Source organism: Pygoscelis adeliae, unplaced genomic scaffold (assembly GCF_000699105.1).
Source record: "Pygoscelis adeliae isolate BGI_AS28 unplaced genomic scaffold, ASM69910v1 Scaffold57, whole genome shotgun sequence".
NCBI classification, from domain to species: domain Eukaryota; kingdom Metazoa; phylum Chordata; class Aves; order Sphenisciformes; family Spheniscidae; genus Pygoscelis; species Pygoscelis adeliae.
In genome coordinates, this window is record NW_008825615.1 from 15,303,079 (window position 1) to 15,322,301 (window position 19,223).

The following is a 19,223-nucleotide window of genomic DNA, read 5'->3' on the forward strand; positions in this document are numbered from 1 at the left end:
ATCCTAATCTTCGTCTAGGAGAGAAAACCAGTCATGGGGGGTTACCTGTTTTGATCCATAAAACAGAAAGGCAACAGCAATCTAGTCTACTCAGACGGGAGACACAGTTCCACCAGCAGCTGTTCACCAACTGCATTTAGAAACACAAACGCACCATAAAGCATTGCAGGCTGCTCTCCAACACAGACAGTTCTCGCTCCCCTCAAAAAAAACAACAGCAAATGTACAAGCAAAACGTCATCTATATTCTGAAGGAGAAAGGAAAAAAAAGGAAAAAAAAAACCCAAACCAAAACACCCCTAAGTACTTTTCCAAGACTATTATCGTAAGAAGCTATTTCACAGAAGCTTGTAAAAAGCATTAATATTGTAATAATTCTCACTGCAAAAGCTACCACACACACCTCGAACACTGAGCATGTGTGTAACATTAGTGAGCACAAGGCAACAGCCAAACCAGGCGGAGGATGCAGTAACTGAAGTAATTACAAAGTTTTCCATGTCAGCATTCCAGATGATTTCTGGTGTAAGGGTGGAACCAAGTTGAATGTAAAGGTACAACATGGCTAGAAATGTCATTTTCAGTACAAACCAGATACACTTATTCAGTGCTGTACCTAAAGTAACCGTAGATATTGGTATTAATCATGTGAGCTAGAAGAGAGAAGAAGAATGTGAAATCAATAATTGAGAACAAAACTAATAGCAACAAAGTAGTCCTTAAATGCTGGAAGTGTCTTTCCTGAACATTCCTGTCAGGATTTGAGAGTGAAACTCGCAATCCAACACAGTCGACAGATAGGGAACACCACAAATACTCCTTCACGTCAACCGCAGTGGTCCTCTCCAAAATAAAGGTAAGACTAGAACCAGCCACTAAGATCGGAACCAAAGCATGATGTTGTTCTTCCAAAGCAAGTCAGTTTTTCTTTGGATTAATTACAAAGAGAGTATCAGTAGCAACATGTCCTATAAAACAACCATTTCAAAAGCAGATGACTTTCTGGATGACAGCAATTCACTACAACAGGTAAAACAACATCAATTGCAGTTTAAAAAAAAAAGAAAAAAGAAAAGAGACAGACAGAGAGACATGTTCCCTAGTTACCTTGGATGAAATTACATTTTCAGTGTACCACATACATTAAATATGCTCTGTCTTGTAAAGTTATAAAATACAAACCTGAGATGAGTTATCCTAGTGCTTTATCAGGGACAGCTGCATCATTCCCCTATTCAAGGGGACAGAAAGTCAGCCTTAAGAGTGACAACAGACAACACTATATATCCTATTTTTATCCCAGTCCCTGCAACAGGACTGGGAGCACCCAAGCCCTTGGGGTACACCGGCAAAGGCTTCTGAGGAAAGCATTGGGAAGCATAGTAAGACATATGCTATTTTCTTGTGAAAATGAAGTTAAAAATACAAAGGTGGAAAGAGAAATGTGGAAAAAGCTAGGAGAAAATGAAGATAGATGATAAAAGCACTAATATAAAAGCAAAAGGTGCTTAGTCAATAAAAACTGGACAACAGCCTTCTCTTATTTGAGTATTAAAAGTCACACATTTTACCTTATGTCAAGAGCACCACACAGCTGAGCATGCAAGACAAGAAGTCAAGCTTTGGGAAACAAGGAAGCAAAGTTGGAAGAGATGAAGATCTAAAGCACCTGCGGAAATGCATGGCCCCAACTGCATCCTTTCCAGCAAGTTTCAGCTGGTTAGGGGAATGTAAAATCCCAAATGTAGTTTTTCCTCACGTTTGTAAGACTGCAAAAAGAAGGGAAAGACAGGAGAATGGGCATGGTCCCCCTGTTTATACAGAGCAAGGGAAGGTCCTACACAGCAAGGGTGGCTAAGGTGAGAACACAGTACAGATTCTGAATTTGGTCTGGTATTACATTTTTTTATGCAGCAGTAGTGATGGCTACAGAAGACAGTCCAAGGATGCAGCATACAGAAATGAGATATGAAATCCACATTCTGGCTACTTCCACCAGGTCCAAAAGACTTCACTTCGCTGGGCCAGCATCTGAAGATTACTGTTACTTTGATAACGCCTGCCCCTGCATCACTACACAGCACGTACACTTTGAAACATTCATCATGACACTAGACTGGGAAGGAAGGGAGTTTAAACTAGGCAACTCTTTCTTTTTTGTGCAGAAAAGGAACATGCCGGTTTTTCTGTCTATCAAGGGTCTTCCAAGAGATGAGAAGGTAACTGTGGTATTCTGACAACAGCATACAAAATGCATGAAACTAGCCATATTTAAATATATTACAGCCCATCCCCACTGCCCAAATAAAACTACCAGTAACATGTATGACCCTGCCCCAGGACACACCAGTTAGGTGACTAGTCACTCATCTGACAGGATCCTATTAAGCTACTCCCATACCGCAAGGCTTCTACCTGCAGACGGACAATTCATTGAGAACCTGACGTTTAGCAGCTTTTTTTGCCCAAGGAAATGACAGGGTTAATCAGTCACTAGCCAGCTCTCAAAATGCCACTTACTCAGACTATAAGTATTTGAAGGTGCAGCATATACCTTTGCAATAGGCTCCTGTTCCAAGTCACTCCCAAAAGAAGCCTCTTTCTCTCACCCTCTCTTCATTGACTGTATCATTGACTGCAGAAAGAGCCTGAAAAAACAGTCTCCAAACTCCAACTCCTACGCCAATCAAATCCTGGGCTGCATCAAAAGAAGCGTGGCCAGCAGGTCAAGGGACATGATTCTCCCCCTCTACTCCACTCTCATGAGACCCCACCTGGAGTACTGGATCCAGCTCTGGGGTCTCCAGCACAAGAAAGGCATGGACCTGCTAGAGCGGGTCCAGAGGAGGGCTACAAAAATGGTGAGAGGGCTGGAACACCTCTCCTATGAAGAAAGGCTGAGCGTTGGGGTTGTTCAGCCTGGAGAAGAGAAGGCTCTGGGAAGACCTTATTGCAGCCTTTCAATATATAAAGGGGCTTATAAGAAAGATGGAGAGAGACTTTTTACCAGGGCCCGTAGTGACAGAACAAGGGACAACAGTTTTAAACTGAAAGAGGGTAGGTTTGGGTTGGATATAAGGAAGAAATCTTTTACGATGAGGATGGTGAGACACTGCAACAGGTTGCCCAGAGAAGTTGTGGATGCCCCATCCCTGGAAATCAGGTTCACGATCAGGTTGGATGGAGCTTTGAGCAACCAGATCTAATGAAAGATGCCTCTGCCTACAACAGGAGGATTGGATTACATGATCTTTGAAGGTCCCTTCCAATCCAAACCATTCTATGATTCTATGAAATTAGGTGATAAAACTTGGGTGGTTTCAAGAGCTTCCGTAGCACGCACCCCTTTCCGGAGTTAACTACCACTTCAGTTCTTCCCTGAGTCTGCCTTATTTCACCCACACACAGTTACTATACCTGCCAGCACCATATCTTTCCTCAGTGTCTGAAGAACCAGCTCCATGTAGTTTTTTGGTGTAATGACATTTCCAATGCAACAAAAGCAATATTAGTCTTACAGGGAAGGATTATGCTTCCTGAACTTCTTAAGGTTCTGCTAACATATAACCATGTAGTTCATGGTCTATACGCTCCCGGTATGCATTTTGCCCTCCTTTTTAAAAGGTTCAACACTACATGCTTATTTTGCTTCCAACTACTGCTTAATGCTGGCATATAATTAGACGTTATCATAAAAGAACCTTAAAATTCATATCCAATATACGGTAACGTACAAATAGTACAGAACTGCAGCTAGTTTCCTTTTCTCAAGAAGATTATTTCTCCAAAAAGTCTAGCTGAAGCTTAAAGCATTTTTTTTTTAAATGTCAGCTTTAACCAGTCTCCTGCCTCTTTGTTTGGTTATGGAAACCTGTCTTACAGTGTGAATGATAAAGAAGAGCACTAATGAATTTTTGTAAGAAAGATTAATCCGATAGAATTTAAAGAGCGAGACCTTATGCCCACACCATGCAACAGGGAAGAGCAATTTTTGCAAATTCTTAGCTACTGATTCCCAGAAATTCTTACGTGAGCCAGAAATTACAAGAAGTATTAATTTCCTAAACGAGGGCACTTATTCATTTCAAAGCACACTATCTTCACACACGTGAAGTCCTATGGTTCTATCTCAGAATATAAGGGATGCTGTAAAAACAACTGCAAAGCAAGGTAACTGGATTTAGTTTTGATGAAACTGTTGTTATGTCTCACCAGTATTGTTAAAGACCATTCTTCCAGAAGTTATCTTTGAGAGCATTCTCCCTCCTCCTTTTTGGAGGCAAAGCAACTTGAAGTAACTTGCATCTAAGTTAAACACTATTCTTTCCTCTCAAGTTTAGGTGTATGATGTGCAAGGGAAAGGCACATGAGGCTTTCCTTAGCAGTCCACTTCTGGAGTTTGACAAGCAGGACAGTATTCTAGTAAGAAAATCTGAAAGTAAGGCTTATGTTCCTAATACTTGTCATTTTCTACAGAGCTGGGAGAAGTGGACACAAATTATGGGAGAAAAATATTCCTTCCTTGGAAGACTGATTTTAAATAGGCACAGAAGAAAGTAAAGTTGATAATTTTGTCATCCTAGACTTAAACAGCAAAGACACTGAAAGCCAGAGGAAGAACATTTGCATAGTCAGTTACTTGAATTGAATTGTCAGTACCATTAATTGGCTTGTAAAAAGCTACAGATCTTCCACAAATGAAAACAGAAGGATGATGAATATTAGTATCTTATCAGCCACTAACTGGAGGAAAGACTATACAGACGGCCAGTAGTACAAGTCACATACAAATTTTAAAAACAGAGGAAAGTTCTACAGTTTATGGCCAAGGAATTCCCTAAATATGTAACAGAGGTAGTCTAAGCTGCTAATTAAGACTAGTTTTCTACATAAGCTTGGTTTTCAAGTTGCTGAGATCAGTTCTACTCTCTCTCCCTCACACACAGCAACAAGCATAGTGCAAAAAATGGACAGGAACACTGAACTCCCTATGACCTTCAAAAAGCATCATTAAGAAGAAGAGAGTGATTCGTAATTATGGCTCAGCCCGTTTGCTTTTGAATGCTTTAACTGAACATTCTCCAATTTGCTTATCAAGATCACTGAAACAGGTTGGGGAGGCTAAGCCAATTCACCATTACAAGAAGATTTCATTTTCAAAATACCTTCTGTTCCACTCATGCAACATCAATCTTCAAAGACTTAAATAAAAAATTGAATTACTTTTTTTTTTTTAAATATTGCTAAACATATGTTAAATATTTCTTCCGTGTGTAACACATAAGATGCAACATCTCTGTCCTCCTTTCGGCAGGGATAGGGTTAATTTCCTTCCTAGTAGCTGGTACAGTGCTGTCTTTTGCATTTAGTATGAGAATAATGTTGACAACACACTGATGTTTTAGTTGTTGCTAAGCAGTGCTTACACTGAAAGTCAAGGACTTTTCAGCCTCTTATGCCCTGCCAGCGAGAAGCTGGGAGGGGGCACAGCCAGGACAGCTGACCCAAACTGGCCAAAGGGACATTCCATACCATGTGACGTCATGCTCAGTATATAAACTGGGGGAAAGCTGGCTGGGGGGGCCGCTGCTTGGGGACTGGCTGGTCGGCAGGTGGTGAGCAACTGCATTGTGCATCACCTGTTTTGTATATTATTATTATTATTATTATTGTTATTGTTATTGTTATTATTATTTTATTTCAATTATTAAACTGTTTTTATCTTAACCCATGAGTTTTCTCACTTTTACTCTTCCAATTCTCTCCCCCATCCCATCGCGGGGGGACAGGGGGTGTGTGGTACTGTTGTGTGGTTGTGTGGTACTCAGTTGCCAACTGAGGTTAAACCACGACAATCTCTTATTTAAAGGCCAGATGGCACTGCATTCACTATTACATTGTTAAACAGTGTTCCTGAAGTAAACTTTAGAGTTCCTTAACATTCAGTTTTGCCATTTAGCAAACAGCTGTGATTAACTCTGAATGTTCTACCTACTCAAACTCTGTAAATATTACTTGTCATGCTAAATTCAGATAAGCCAGAGTGAGAGCTTTGAATACTATTTATATCAGCCTGGCCAGACCACCTACAAACAGTCCACCTCCTATGTATTTGCAAGATAAGCCTCCCCATCACTTTTGTCATATCATGTAAGACTGTATTTTAATCACACATTATTATGTTAAACCTTAAAACAGAATTACATTGTCTTGTTCCACACAATTTTAAGAGCATTTTCCATTCTGTGTGATGCTATCAGATGTGTAACCTACACTCGAGGCATCCTAGCGTACACTAAGAAAAACACAGTCAAGGACTGGCCCAGGAATCCATTATCAGAATGAGCATGCCATTCTGATCTGCTTCTGGATCATCTGCACTGAGCACATCATCCTTGCCTTTGAAGACCTTTTATTCTCCGGCTACAATCAACATTAAAGATTCTGAGTTCAGAAGTTGCTGAAAACGTCAAAACCTCTAGAATTAAACACAGATATATATAAAACACCACCACGCTCAGTGACTTTGTTTCTCCAACACGAAATCTCTGGTTATTTGTGGTTCTACGACTCTTGAAAAGCATACCTATAACAAATCCTTCCACAAAACAGTGCTCCTAAGTGCAGTAACATTTGCGCTATTCTTTTCATTATGTTCACTGTCATAATGAAATGCCTATTTCAGCATTCTACCTGCTAGCTGCAGACGTTAAGAGGAAAATTTCTCTGCTTACCTGGTAATTCCCTTTCAGTAGTAAGGTCCACAGATCCATTCAGCCTGCTTGCAGCTTGGGGGTAAACCAGACTCATCAGTCATCAGCATCAGAAGAACATCCTTCCCATCAAAAGAAATTCACCCCTCCCCACATCAAAAGTTTCTAAAGCTAAAATAAAGCTATTCTACTTTCTTGCATCACAGACTGTGCAGTTCTCTGAAAAAAGGGGGGGAAGGAGGCTGTGAATGATGGGGATACTACGAATCATGATACTACTATCATCTTTTGTTGAATCCTCAGGATTTGAACATCATGTCCAAGTAGGAGGACCATCTGTACATTTTAGAGTGGGGGGAAAAAAAAATAAAGATTATGTATGGCAGAGGAAAGCTTTTTTATTTGCCATGCTAGAGTTCAGGCAGGGAACTTCCAAAACATTCTACCTGCCAGTCAGTAATAATCTCATACTTTAAACCTTAGCATCCAAAAAAAAAAAAAAAAAAGAGGTAATCTTTATCTTTTCCAGGCCCAGACAAGACTGCTGAAAAAATGGTGAAAACTAAAAACTGGGTATGAGTTAGATGTTTGGTATGTTGATGGGCAGCAGGCCTTAAATCATAATTTAAAGCACAGTAGTGAAGCTCTGCACTTTGCTTCAGCCGTTAAAGAAACTTGTTGATTTTGTTGTCCCCACAGAGTTTGACAGATAACTGTCTTTTTCAAACATGCATTTCATCCTGAAAGGACTGGTTTTTTTGCTAGGGCCAATTCCTTGTGAAGCACCCATCTGAGAGTCCAATACTAGATTAAACATCAGAGACGCACATAAAAGGCTTTCCAAAGAAGGTACCTGGACTTTGTTCAAGCCTAAAAACCACAAATAAACAAATAAACATACAAAGCTGACACAATCTCTCTTCTCTTTCTAGACATTAATCCATGAGAGCACTCTATGGATCTCTAAGTTCCCAAATCTTTGCTAGTAAAAAGTCAACATCACAGTGGGCTGGTGGTGGTGGGGAACTAACCCTGAAGCCAACGCTACAGAATGAATACATATGGACAGAGAAGGTGCTGGGGACAGACAGACAGATTATTCATACTACTGCAAGGTATGCCCTAGGAAGCCTTACAGACAAACACCCTGATTTACCCAAATACCCTTACATACAAATACTCTGATTTTTGAATTTCAGGAAAAAGCCATGCCCTGTGTTTTGGGTGTTACACGAATAAGGAAGTACTATAGAAAAATCCTGGAAGCAAGTGGAAATCTCTAAATGCTACCCATGCTGGGAGGAACAGGTCATGCTTGCTTGTTGGGCAGCTCTACAGACACACACGGTCCTGCAGAATAGGCAAGGAAATTAGACTTGCTCTCATTAGACTGAGAAATGCTGTAAAAGACACTCCCACTCACAGCTTAAATTGTTTAACTTGTTTCTCCAAATAGTTCAACTAGCCAACAGGACAACTCCTGCTCCAAGCTGCACCCACCTAATTATTAGCTAAAATATCTCACATACATTAGCATTCACTGTTTTACTCCAGATAGCAACCACACCATGCGTTAAGAGAACACAAATCACAGAGAAACACAAAAAATAACACTGGTAATATTAAGACATCTAGTCTGTTATCAAGTCCTAAAGCAGTGTGTCACACATCTTTCTCGCATGCCTAAAACAATACATGAGCTTAAAAGAGGAAACATCATCTAACAAGGGAAAACTTTCAGCACATATACCAGCACTGTATAAGCCGACTGAAGTGGTCACACAGAAGAAGAAAAGTTGACATACACTGAGCATGGCTATGCACAAGCAAGAGGAATGACAAAAGGTTTACAGAAGGCCTTGCCCATGTTCTTCAAACGTCCAGTTGGGACCCTTAAAAATACTCCTTTTGGCAAGACAAGGGAAAAGAAAAATATAAAAGGTCTATGCAGAAGAATTCTTAACAGCACAGAAAAAAATTAACAGCAACTCTACATATCAATGGCTTGAACAAGTTCAGACACTGGCCTGGGACAGTGAAGCTGAACATTGGCATTCATCTTCTACATCAAACCATGTGAAAAACAGACTGGATATCTGAACTCATGAGGAGACACACTTCCACTAATGGTCCACCACAAGGAAATTCAAGTCTATTATCTGCCATTAGGAAGAATTTCCTACCTAACCTTCAAAGTATTGCTGTTTGGAAAATATTTGCCATTACTTTTGTTGCTTTCCCCATTCCCCATTTATGACAGTAGGGCAAATTTGCAGTGCCACAAGATTTTAAGTAGGTAGCTTAAAAAAAAAAAAAAAAAAAAAAAAAGAGACACTAAGTACATGCTGATCACTGTACCGCATGAAGATGAATTAGAGATTTCACTGGCTGTCTTAGGAAGTTTCCCAGACAAGAGTATAAGACTGTAAGAATTTAGGATGTATTTCCCTAAGTTTCCACATACTCTAGTGGCCAGAAGACCAGCAGCAAGCACAGGGACTTCAAGTTTTTCCCAAAACAAGCCCAACTGTAGTAGAATAAATCACCAGTATATATTTGTTTGCTCACTATTTGACAGATCTTGTACAGAGCACATAGGTCCAGCCTATTCCATCAAACAACACCATGGATTATTATCCAAAGCACACAGAAACTCCAGTAAGGCATTTGCAAATATATCTAGACACCTCTAAGAGCCTTACTTGGTCTCTTCATCCAGAAAGACACAATTAGCATTACTTTCTTTCTAATTCCTAGCATTTTTTAGGTCCCAGCAAGTGCAGAGGGAAAAGAACAGAGAAGGGAACGAAGAGCCCAAGTAGGGAACCTTTGGAGAAGCCACAGAGCACTTCACTGCTTTTACCGAACACAAGGCGGTTGGCTGCACCATGAAATTCATTTGCAGTAACTAAAGAAAATTTTGTGAACTAAGGAAAGCCGTGCTTGTTGGTAGCCAGACTGAAAAAAAAAATCTATTACTTATAGATCTAATGCTAAAAATTTGATAAAATTTACTCTCAGAGGTAACTGACCCACAAGGACTTCAGGTTGCAGTTCTAACTGGCTACAAACAAGACATCCCAATAATTTCCAACTGGAACCAGACAGGATCCCTTTCTCTCTGTCGCCAAGACATTCCCAAACAGGCTTCAGGAACAGTCACATTGTGGGTGGACACCCCATGAGTTTACCTCGTGTTACGTTAACATTCTTCTGGGTTGGAAAGCATGCACCTTTAGCCCAAGCTTACCGTCAACTTCCCACCTGCCATATTCCCATCGTGAATACCTGATAAGCCAAAGACAACAGCCCCACACATTTGTCTCTGCTTCTTTAAGCATAAATCTGGTAGCAGAAATTTCTACTAATGAGATTAAAGTGTTTCTGTAGAAATACAATATTCATATTCTAGAGAGCTAACCTGGGAGCACTTCACAGATCAAAGCAGGCCTGTTAGACTTGCATAAAAGTCTAGCCCTCCAGGAGAACTCGCCAAGACCACCAGGACAAGCATATGGCTCTTCCCGAAGCAAGTGAGGACCCCTGGTTTTTAGCTTCAGTATCTGGAATCGGATACAGACTTTGAGGGAGGATGGGTTACACTGCTCTGTTCTGCAACAGCTCACGTAGGGCTGAAATAGTATCATAGCAGTTCCCTGGACTGCTTAGGATTGATAATAGGCAAATTTTTACCCTTATTCTTGCACAGATCCACAGATTGACTTCTCTACAAATGTCCGGTATCCCCATGTTAACCGAAGTTGTTTCTAGTCATTTGCTCCAAAACAGAGGTTATCACCACTCACACTACTAAATGACAGGCAGGACAAGCAAGAAGCCAGAGCCACTGCAGCCAGTGACCTCTCAGGGAAGGCAGCAACCTTCGTCTAGCTACTGTCTGCAAAGCAGCAGTTCATCTCATGATTTGCAATCATTTCAGCTTGTCATGTTTCTTGTATTCATTTTCAGAATCAGGCAGGATCCCAAATTTTTGGCCTTAGTTTTCAGTAACCACGAAGTCTGAACAAGCCTGTTCTTAGCTGCCAGTGCTGCGAAAAGCTGCATGAAAAGTTTTGTGAACTTTTACAGAAAAGGAAGAATGTCACAAAAGCCCCGGCCCATGCAATTTTTAGGTAAGACTTCGCCATAGTCACTGGGCACACATTTGCTGTACCTGTTAGTGCTTGCGGAAGGTTTCAAAAGACATTTTCCACTTCTGTTGCTGCTGGAGTGGTGCCAGCCGACAGCTTTCATACCCATGGGAAGTGGCTAAAGCAATGCTGGTCTGAACTTGACTACATAGCAGGAGCTCTTAATAATAACATCCCTTCTGGAGGACTCCTCTGTTTCTAAACAGTTGGGTTTTACTGTTAGGGACTATGCTGACTCCCCAAAGAATATGTTAGAAATTTTCCACTTTTTGAAAGGATGTCCAACATTAATAGGCCTCTACTGATACTCATGACTCAACATCTGAGTTACTGTAGCTTTCTGAAGAAAGATGGAAGTGGTTCAGTACATGGCAACTTAAAAAAACAATATGGGCAAGGTAACCAAAAAGGCACGTGCAGATTAAAAAAAGAAAAGGGGGGGGGGGGGGGGGGGAGAAAAAAATTCTTAGACATGCTTAAAACTTCTACATGACAGTTTCAAGACATTCACCAATACCTTTAAATTACTATGTCTCAAGAACTATAAGCACAAAAATAAAGAAACTTTTGAAGATGTAAGTCACTGTGTTAACTGCACAATGTAAGACAAAAAGAGGAAAATAGAAATGCTTTGCCTTTATGTCAGAAACAAAGCAAAAACAAAGCCCAGTGCTACAGTACTGACCCATTGTCAGAGGATTCTGTCTCAAGGATGATGCTATTGGTCTTGTTGTCTATCATAATGTTAGAGATGTCTCCCCCATAGAAACTGGAACGTGGGAAAAAAAAAAAAAAGAAGGGGGGGGGGGGGGGGGGGGGAGATAGAGAAAAAGCAGGTGCTGCAAAAAATTTCAAATTCTTTAAAATGGTATGTTTCCCACCAAATGTAACAAACTGTAACTTTTGTGAGTTAAAGCACAGGTTATCTTAAGTTCTGTGAAGACTATTCCTGAAGCTGGAATAGCAAGTTAGACTCTTCAGCCTGGAAAAAAGCACCTGGGGATACAGGAGAGCACTACAAAAGCATCGACGGCAGATCAAGTGCATAGGGATCAGCTGCTCATTGCCTCTTCCAGTACTAGGGATCATAGGCAAGGTAGGTAGAGCCAGGCTAAAAAAAACCCAACAAATCCGTGCAATGGGTAATAGACCTGTGCAGCTATTTTCCAGGGGAGAATACTAAAGATATCTACATAAGCTCAAGGAGAAACTGGACAAGTACATGGAAGAGAGATTCGTTATGGGCTACCAATTAGACAAACCAAATTCCAAAGCTCAGGAAATCCTCTGAACCAGAAACAGTCGGGGGATGGAAAAAGGAGTGATCAAACACACACTTTTCTTCCTAATCCTCACTAGGCATCTACTTACTGCAACTGTAGAAGGAAGCTGGGCTAGATGAGCCTTTGATCTGAACCAGCACAGCCATTCTCACATACTCAAAGTCAGGAGACATGGAATTACCTCTTTTCCTTCAAATTGGAAGAGATACCCTTCTCTCCACTAAGAGGAGAGAGGTTTCCTTTCTGCAAGTGTGGATGTTCATTTCAGTCAAAATGAGACAGACAATGTTCACTTTACTTTTCACCTGTCTCCACTTTGGAAGTCTGTCCTTGCAACCCTGCTCTACTTTCCAGAGTTAACAAACACATCTTAAAAGCTGATCAAATTTCATCTTACGAGCTGTTCCGTGATTTTTCATCTCCACAGCTCCCACTGGAGTTTTTTTCAGAACCAGACTGCTCCTATAGTTAGGAACCTTCTCATTTCCATCCTCATCACAGCCAGCTTTTACCCATCTGTTCTTGTGCCAACAATTGTCTGGTTTTGAGCTAAGCTGCAAGCCATCGGACTTGTTCACAATAATGGACCAATGGTCTACTACAATGAAGGAAAGCAAAAGGTCAGATCTGCATCACAAAACACCTATTTAATTTTGCACCTAAAATTCCAAGTTACTCCAAATCCCAGAGAACAGAGTCAAAACATATACACACATGCTTTACATTCTGCATTAGCCCGCTAATGTCAAGTGAAAATGCAAAGGGATTTTTCTTAAACAGATCCCTCAGACTGGAAAGAACATAAAAAATAAATGCAGACCTGTAAATAACTTTATAGGTATATTACATACAGTTATGCAAGTCATTTATACAATAGGCGTAACAATAAAGAGAAAATAAATTAAGATAGCAGTAAAGTATAAAAAACTTACTTCCCAATGTTTTCAGGTAGTGCTTGCAGAGAGATGTCATTTACTGAAAGACACGTTAGATTCTGTAATTCAGGAAAGCTTTCGGGCAACCTATGGAGATATTAATTCAAATCAAGGACTTCCAGCAGAAGTATTCAAATTCATGTAATACATACTGGAAAAGAGAACATGTAGTGGAAAACAAGGAGTCTATTTAGCAAATACACACAGAGGGAGGCATGCCCAGACTCCAGCATGACTCTCAGAAAATTCTAAGGATCATAGTAAGAAAAAAAACAAAACATGACTTAGAGACTTTGAAGTTTCTTCTGTGTCAAAGAACAGGTAATATCCCTGTCTCCTAGCCCCTCTCTTCCCTGCCCCCCAATTTGAAACTTCAAAATGCTATAGGGCTTGAGAACATTTTAAGCATTTTAACAATTTTTTTAAAAAAATCAAACATTAAAATTTTTTTTTTTACTTTTATTTTCCTGTATCACCTAGATGGTAAAATAATTAAATGAATTATTTTTATTCAGGCTTCAGTTACATACACACTTACAGCATGGCCATTTTGTATTAGCTACTAGGCTGCTTTTCAGTTGCTGCTTTTTGAAGAAACAATCTGTTCACTATGAAGACAACATTCCGCTGTTACAACATTTCACATTTACTGGTTCACAACACAACAGCATGTAATCCCTCCCTTCTTACACTATAAAATGCAGCCATATGCAAAACACTCCCAAAGTTCCCAAAGCCTTTAGGTCCATCACCCGGACGGTCTTCTGCAAGGCTCGGCTTCCCCTCCCCTCACACAGACGGATTCCTGTACCACTCACTGCTTGCTGGCAGCCGGGTTGCACCAAGCAGCTCAGTTTGCAGTTGCACAGGAGACAGGGTGGGGTAAAAGGGGCAATGAGGTAGAGGAGAAGAAGCCCCTGGCCCAACCATCCAACTTCTGCTCGACCCCCAGAGCATGCAACCTAAGCTCAAGCTGTATCATTTGGTTTGGTTGCTGCTCTCCCCATCACCCAGCTCAAGGCACATGGTATGACCTGCAGGCAAGTAACCAACAGGAGATGCACACCTACAGGCAAATACAACTGTGCATGATGGGGAAAGGGAAAAAGACAAATTACAACAGGTGGCCAGGGAAGGCTTTTCATGTGTTCAACTCCATACTGTACTGTTCGTCATTTTCTGGACCCTGTTAACACAACATGCTCAATACCTCCAAAATGTGAGCTCCACTGTAACTATTCATTACCATTTAGGCTCTAACAGGTTTAAGACTGGAGTTAAACGGTCTGATTATCTTTTGGTCAGCCCTGAAGTGGACAGGTAGTTGGACTAGATGATCGTTGTAGGTCCCCTCCAGCTGGAACTATTCTATTCTATCCTATCTATAGCATATAGTGGACTTCCAGTCTAATCTACAATAAATGCGCCTGCTTTTTATTAATATAAACCATCTGAAAACAGCTGGAAAAATGGTCTGCCAGGCACTTTTAATGCTGCAGGTTCATCAATGATTAAGTCTGACAATGAGGCAACACACTGTATTAGTGGTAGGACATTGATTGGGAAGATCTCCGACTGGCTTTTAAGCTTAGAGGAAATAAGGACAAGAATCAATGGCCAAAAAAAGTTCCAGGATATCACGCAGAAAAGGAAATCACTGCTAGACTTTCCCACTTTGTCTGGGTAAATTAGTACAAAATCTACATGCTGTTATATAGGTAAAACTGAAATTCTGGATCTCATCACAGAAAATACGTGGCAACCATGTGTAAACAGCTTCTGGTATCTGTGTTTTCTAACTTAGTAAACTGCTTGGAGTGATGTTTTCCAGGACACACATACACTTTGGAGCCACTTTATCAAGAATTTTTAAAATTCCCTTAAACTGTCAACGAAGAGTTATGAGATCTATTTCAACCCCATTAAGAAGCCTTTCTACTCTTTTGTTAATTCCACTCGGCTGTAGCTGTGCATTACAACACTGCTGTTTAAGGAAAAACATTACTTGGGCCCCAGGCCTTATTCAGCACACGAAATGGAGAAGGATAACTAGCACACTACTACAGACAATTTTGATTTCAATACCACGAGATGCAGCTCTGAGCTTTACGTACTGCACACTGATGCCTGGGAAAAAGGTGGCCCTCACCACTTGCATATCTAAACATCAGTTCAGCCTCAGTTTGCTTTACGGGATTTTTGTGGTATTATTATCCTCACTATATAAATGGGCTACAGAGGCACAGGGATTAAGATCACAAGTGACCCTTTAACGCTCAAAGATATGACTTTTCAGAGAACTTAGGATGCACTATGGGCGATATTCAAAGTGCAGTTCTGAAGAATCTCAGCCACACACGTGGGAGAAGCCGTCTTGCAAAACCACTGGAGCGGCTTAAGATATTACAGACACTCTTCTGTTTGTTAGCACTCCTGCACCCCAGCCAGCCAGCTAATGCTGCAAGTATTCCCAGCCCATCTCAGTGCAAAGCAAAGCAGGTCGGCCAGCGCCCACTGTAAATACTCTGGTTTATGTGACTTGCTCAGCACCACAAAGGAGCTCTGTGGCATGGGCCCGTTTAGGAAACAGTTCTCCAAAGAGTACTCAAAGGCCTTAACTAGCAGATCACCTCTTCCTTGTTCTCTCCAGCCTCATTTCACTAGATAAATTCCAAATTCTTCAGCAAATGGAACAGAGAAATGTAAACAAAACTCCTCTTCTATACTAAAAGTGTGCGCAATCCCCAACCCCAGCTCATCAGAACACAGACCAGGAGCAGCCGTAGGAGCCACCAACATATGCAGTGCATTTTTGCCACATGTTACTGCATGTCACTGTGTCCCAATTGACGGGAGGTGATGAAACACTAGTCCAAGCTTTAATCATTAGTAAAAGCCATTATCTGCAGCGGCTGATCTGAAGTCTATTCCAAATCGTCAGGCACCTGGGTTTGTGCCAATGCATTCGTGCTAACCATTGCCTTATCTCTCCCAAGTATGAGCATGGTTTTCCTATGCATTTAAGAAGAGGAATGAAAATTACTTAAGAGACAATCAGATTTACATTTTTCCTGGTTGGCTAACAAATTTCATCCCCTCCCCAGAAAGATGCACATCACTTTTTAAATCTGCACTTTTGCTGCAGTCCCTGCCAGAGACACACACTGTTGGCAAGATTTCATAGAGATCCTAGGTCACAATTTTTAAGGGCTTATTTAAAATTGTAATTGTTACAGCAAGATTGTAATTCTGGTATGGCAAGTACTAAGAAGAAGGTGGAAGTTACCTAGTCAGTGGATTCCCACTGAAATCTGCTACCTGTAGTGCTCTGCAGAATGAGATGCTTTCTGGTATTTCAGGAATATCTGCAGAAGAAAAAAAAAAGGAAAAAAAAATTGTCAACAACTGTACTGCAGCTACACTGAAATTGTCTCATTACATTCAGTAACTTGCTGCTGCAAGGAGTTATCCTGGTATCTTTCAAGACATTTCAACATGCAAGACTGCTTCACATCCAAGTATACACGGCTATCGCGGCAGAGCCATTTTGTGCTTTTTCACATCCAATTTCCCCTTCCTGCTCCACGCTGCTCTTCCTGATCCTAGACTACTCACCTGTCCTTGGACTGATCTTTATCAGCCTCTGCCCATCAAAAAAACAGAGACTCTATGTGCTAGGACTGTCCTAAAGAACCAATTAAAATCTGAACCTCTTGTAATTTGATCAATACCCACCCACAACCTGTGCTGGCAGAGAGTAGCAGGGGGGAGGGAAAACAAGGGAAGGAAGAAGAGAATGTGCAAGTCTCTCCACACTCTCAACGTACACTCATGGGAGCAGAACCAGCCTCCCTCACACTAAAACCAGGTAATTTGAAAATATTATTCAAATCGGCGGGTCCCAAATAAGTGCTAGTACATTATTTCAGATTGCCAGAAAGTAATCAGAGATATTTGTATGTGAAAACAGATTTTTTTTCAAGTATCTTCAACATAACACATTTACCTACTGAAGTTAGGCATGCTATCTTAAAAATAAAATTGTCTTCTGGACCTCTTACATCAAGCTGTATTTCTATGAATAGGCTGTGGGTCCTCTGTGTAAGTCCCTGTTTACTGTCACTGAGATCCAGCAAAAATGAAACAAACACATTTGGTTTCCTTGTTTAATAACTTAGATTTTTATGATTCATTTTGAAAAGAATTCAAAAAGAAAAAAAAAGGCAAATTTTAAAGTAAAAATCCAACTTCTGTTTCCGAGTTTTTTTCCTATTTCCATTTTTTCTACAGAGCATTACATCTACTCCATCTCCTCTTCCTGCTGTTCTCATCACAAAGAATACTTCGGGAAATGTCTTCATAGATTTTCCTCATGCAAGTGGCACCACTGACCTCAGCAGCCATCAGTAATCTAAATATGTTGAAAAATATTTGGAAATATTTGGAAATATGTCTCTTCCTACCTAGCTGAGTAACTCAGAATTGACTGCCTATGTATTTCATTCACCTCTTCTCCCCAGAAGTGGCGCAATGGAGGGATGCGGGGAGGAGGGAGGGGAGTACCCATTCATCAGGTTCTCCTCTTGCCAGGTAATCTGAGCAAATGCATCTGTTTTGAATGATTCCGAGCTCAGAACTGAACCCAGAGCCAGCAAGAACATCTTCCAAACCCACAGGTCACCAGCTGTGAACGATCAATGAAAGGGTGGTAGAGGAGCATCTCCTGGGAACCTTCTTCTGTTTCCTACATGAGTGGGAAGGGCTGGAAGGAAGGAGATGGGCACCCCCAAATGGGTTTCACTCCATCCCAAGAGGTGCTTCCTCTTGGAATGGAAGCAAATCACTCTTGCCTCACGAACCTCAGTGCTCGCAGGACACTCACCAGGCACAGCTTTGAAAACAGCCAGGGCAGATGGAGAAACGGTTCCTAATGATTATGAGTAGCTCTGGAGTGGTCTAATCACTAACCCCAGAAATACAGTGCATATTCAGAAAATATATTCACTGTTACTAAATGTCAAAATAATGAATGAGAGGGGTGAGTACCCACAGTGTGAGGCATCAAACAACCAAGCTGTGCTTCCACAACGCCAAACAAAGCCACCGAGGGTGAGGTTTGCATGGAGAGGTGTGTGCAGCACAAATAGTTCCCTCAGTACACTTGGTGAAGGAGAATAAAATACTGTTAAATGTACACAATCCCTAAGGCCTGTCAACAGCAGTAGTTGCCCCATAAAATGGAATGGGTAACTTTAGAGACTAAGTCCCATCAGAGATGTTTTATATGTTCTTACCCACCCACCGTAACAGCTTTGCTATTTGAGGAGAAACAGTTGATCTTTCCTAGAAATCCAACAGCAAGGAGATAAATTCAGAGTGAAACAATAGGTGAGGCCTTTGAGGTTAGAAGGGACAGGTCACACCGAGTCCCCAAATCAGGATGAAGAGAGCTCGATCCCCTGTGGCAGCTTGCCTCACAGAAAGACCAGACCACGTGGCAGGACATCAGCCTGGCGCAAGGGCCAGAGAGGTGCGGGGGCCGCGACTCGGGACCCTGTGCAGGGGGCGTCAGGCCGGAGAGCAGCCAAGCCTTGTGGTCAGGCTCTTCGAACCTCTTCATGGGTTTCACCTCATTCGCAAGGCCAAATCCAGCACAACACGCGCCAGTGATGCAGTCAACAAGCAGATTCTCCACGAAGAAGCTCAGAAGTAGCCATGAAGCTACTACAGGAGGCACAGGGCTCCCACATTTAAATCGGGGACACTGGAACAACCAGCCTTTTTCAAAGTGTCACATTCACAAGTGTCTCTGCTGACCTCACTTCAGGAGTCAAAACCTCCTACTTTATTCCTCTCAAATAGTAGGGACAAACAGGTCTGAATAGTGGCATTTGAATAACTAGGAAAAAAAAAGTATCATTAAGATTGCCTGATTAAATTATGACCTTAAAGTGATAAATTCTCATAACACTCTAAGTCTTAAAAGCATTTGCCTGTCACTAACACTCCAGAAAGTAAAAGCACTAATGTCATTGCAGAGACATTGCTCTGTCTTGCAAAACAGATGGCAAATAAACTACTTTTTCTTTTTTTTTTTTTTTAAACATTCATGTAGAAACATTCACTTTTGAAAGGGTGTTC

General features: G+C 41.2%; 1 protein-coding gene across 1 annotated transcript in view; it reads right to left on the reverse strand.

The window, feature by feature from the left end:
* LRRC1 (leucine rich repeat containing 1) overlaps positions 1–19,223 on the reverse strand; it is a 65,210-nt gene that overhangs the window by 27,936 nt on the left and 18,051 nt on the right. Inside the window, exons 3-4 of the mRNA XM_009333257.1 lie at positions 16,369–16,447; positions 13,080–13,169 (exon numbers count right to left, since the gene is read on the reverse strand). Coding sequence (XP_009331532.1) covers positions 13,080–13,169; positions 16,369–16,447 — 169 coding nt within the window. The remainder of the gene's footprint in view (positions 1–13,079; positions 13,170–16,368; positions 16,448–19,223) is intronic.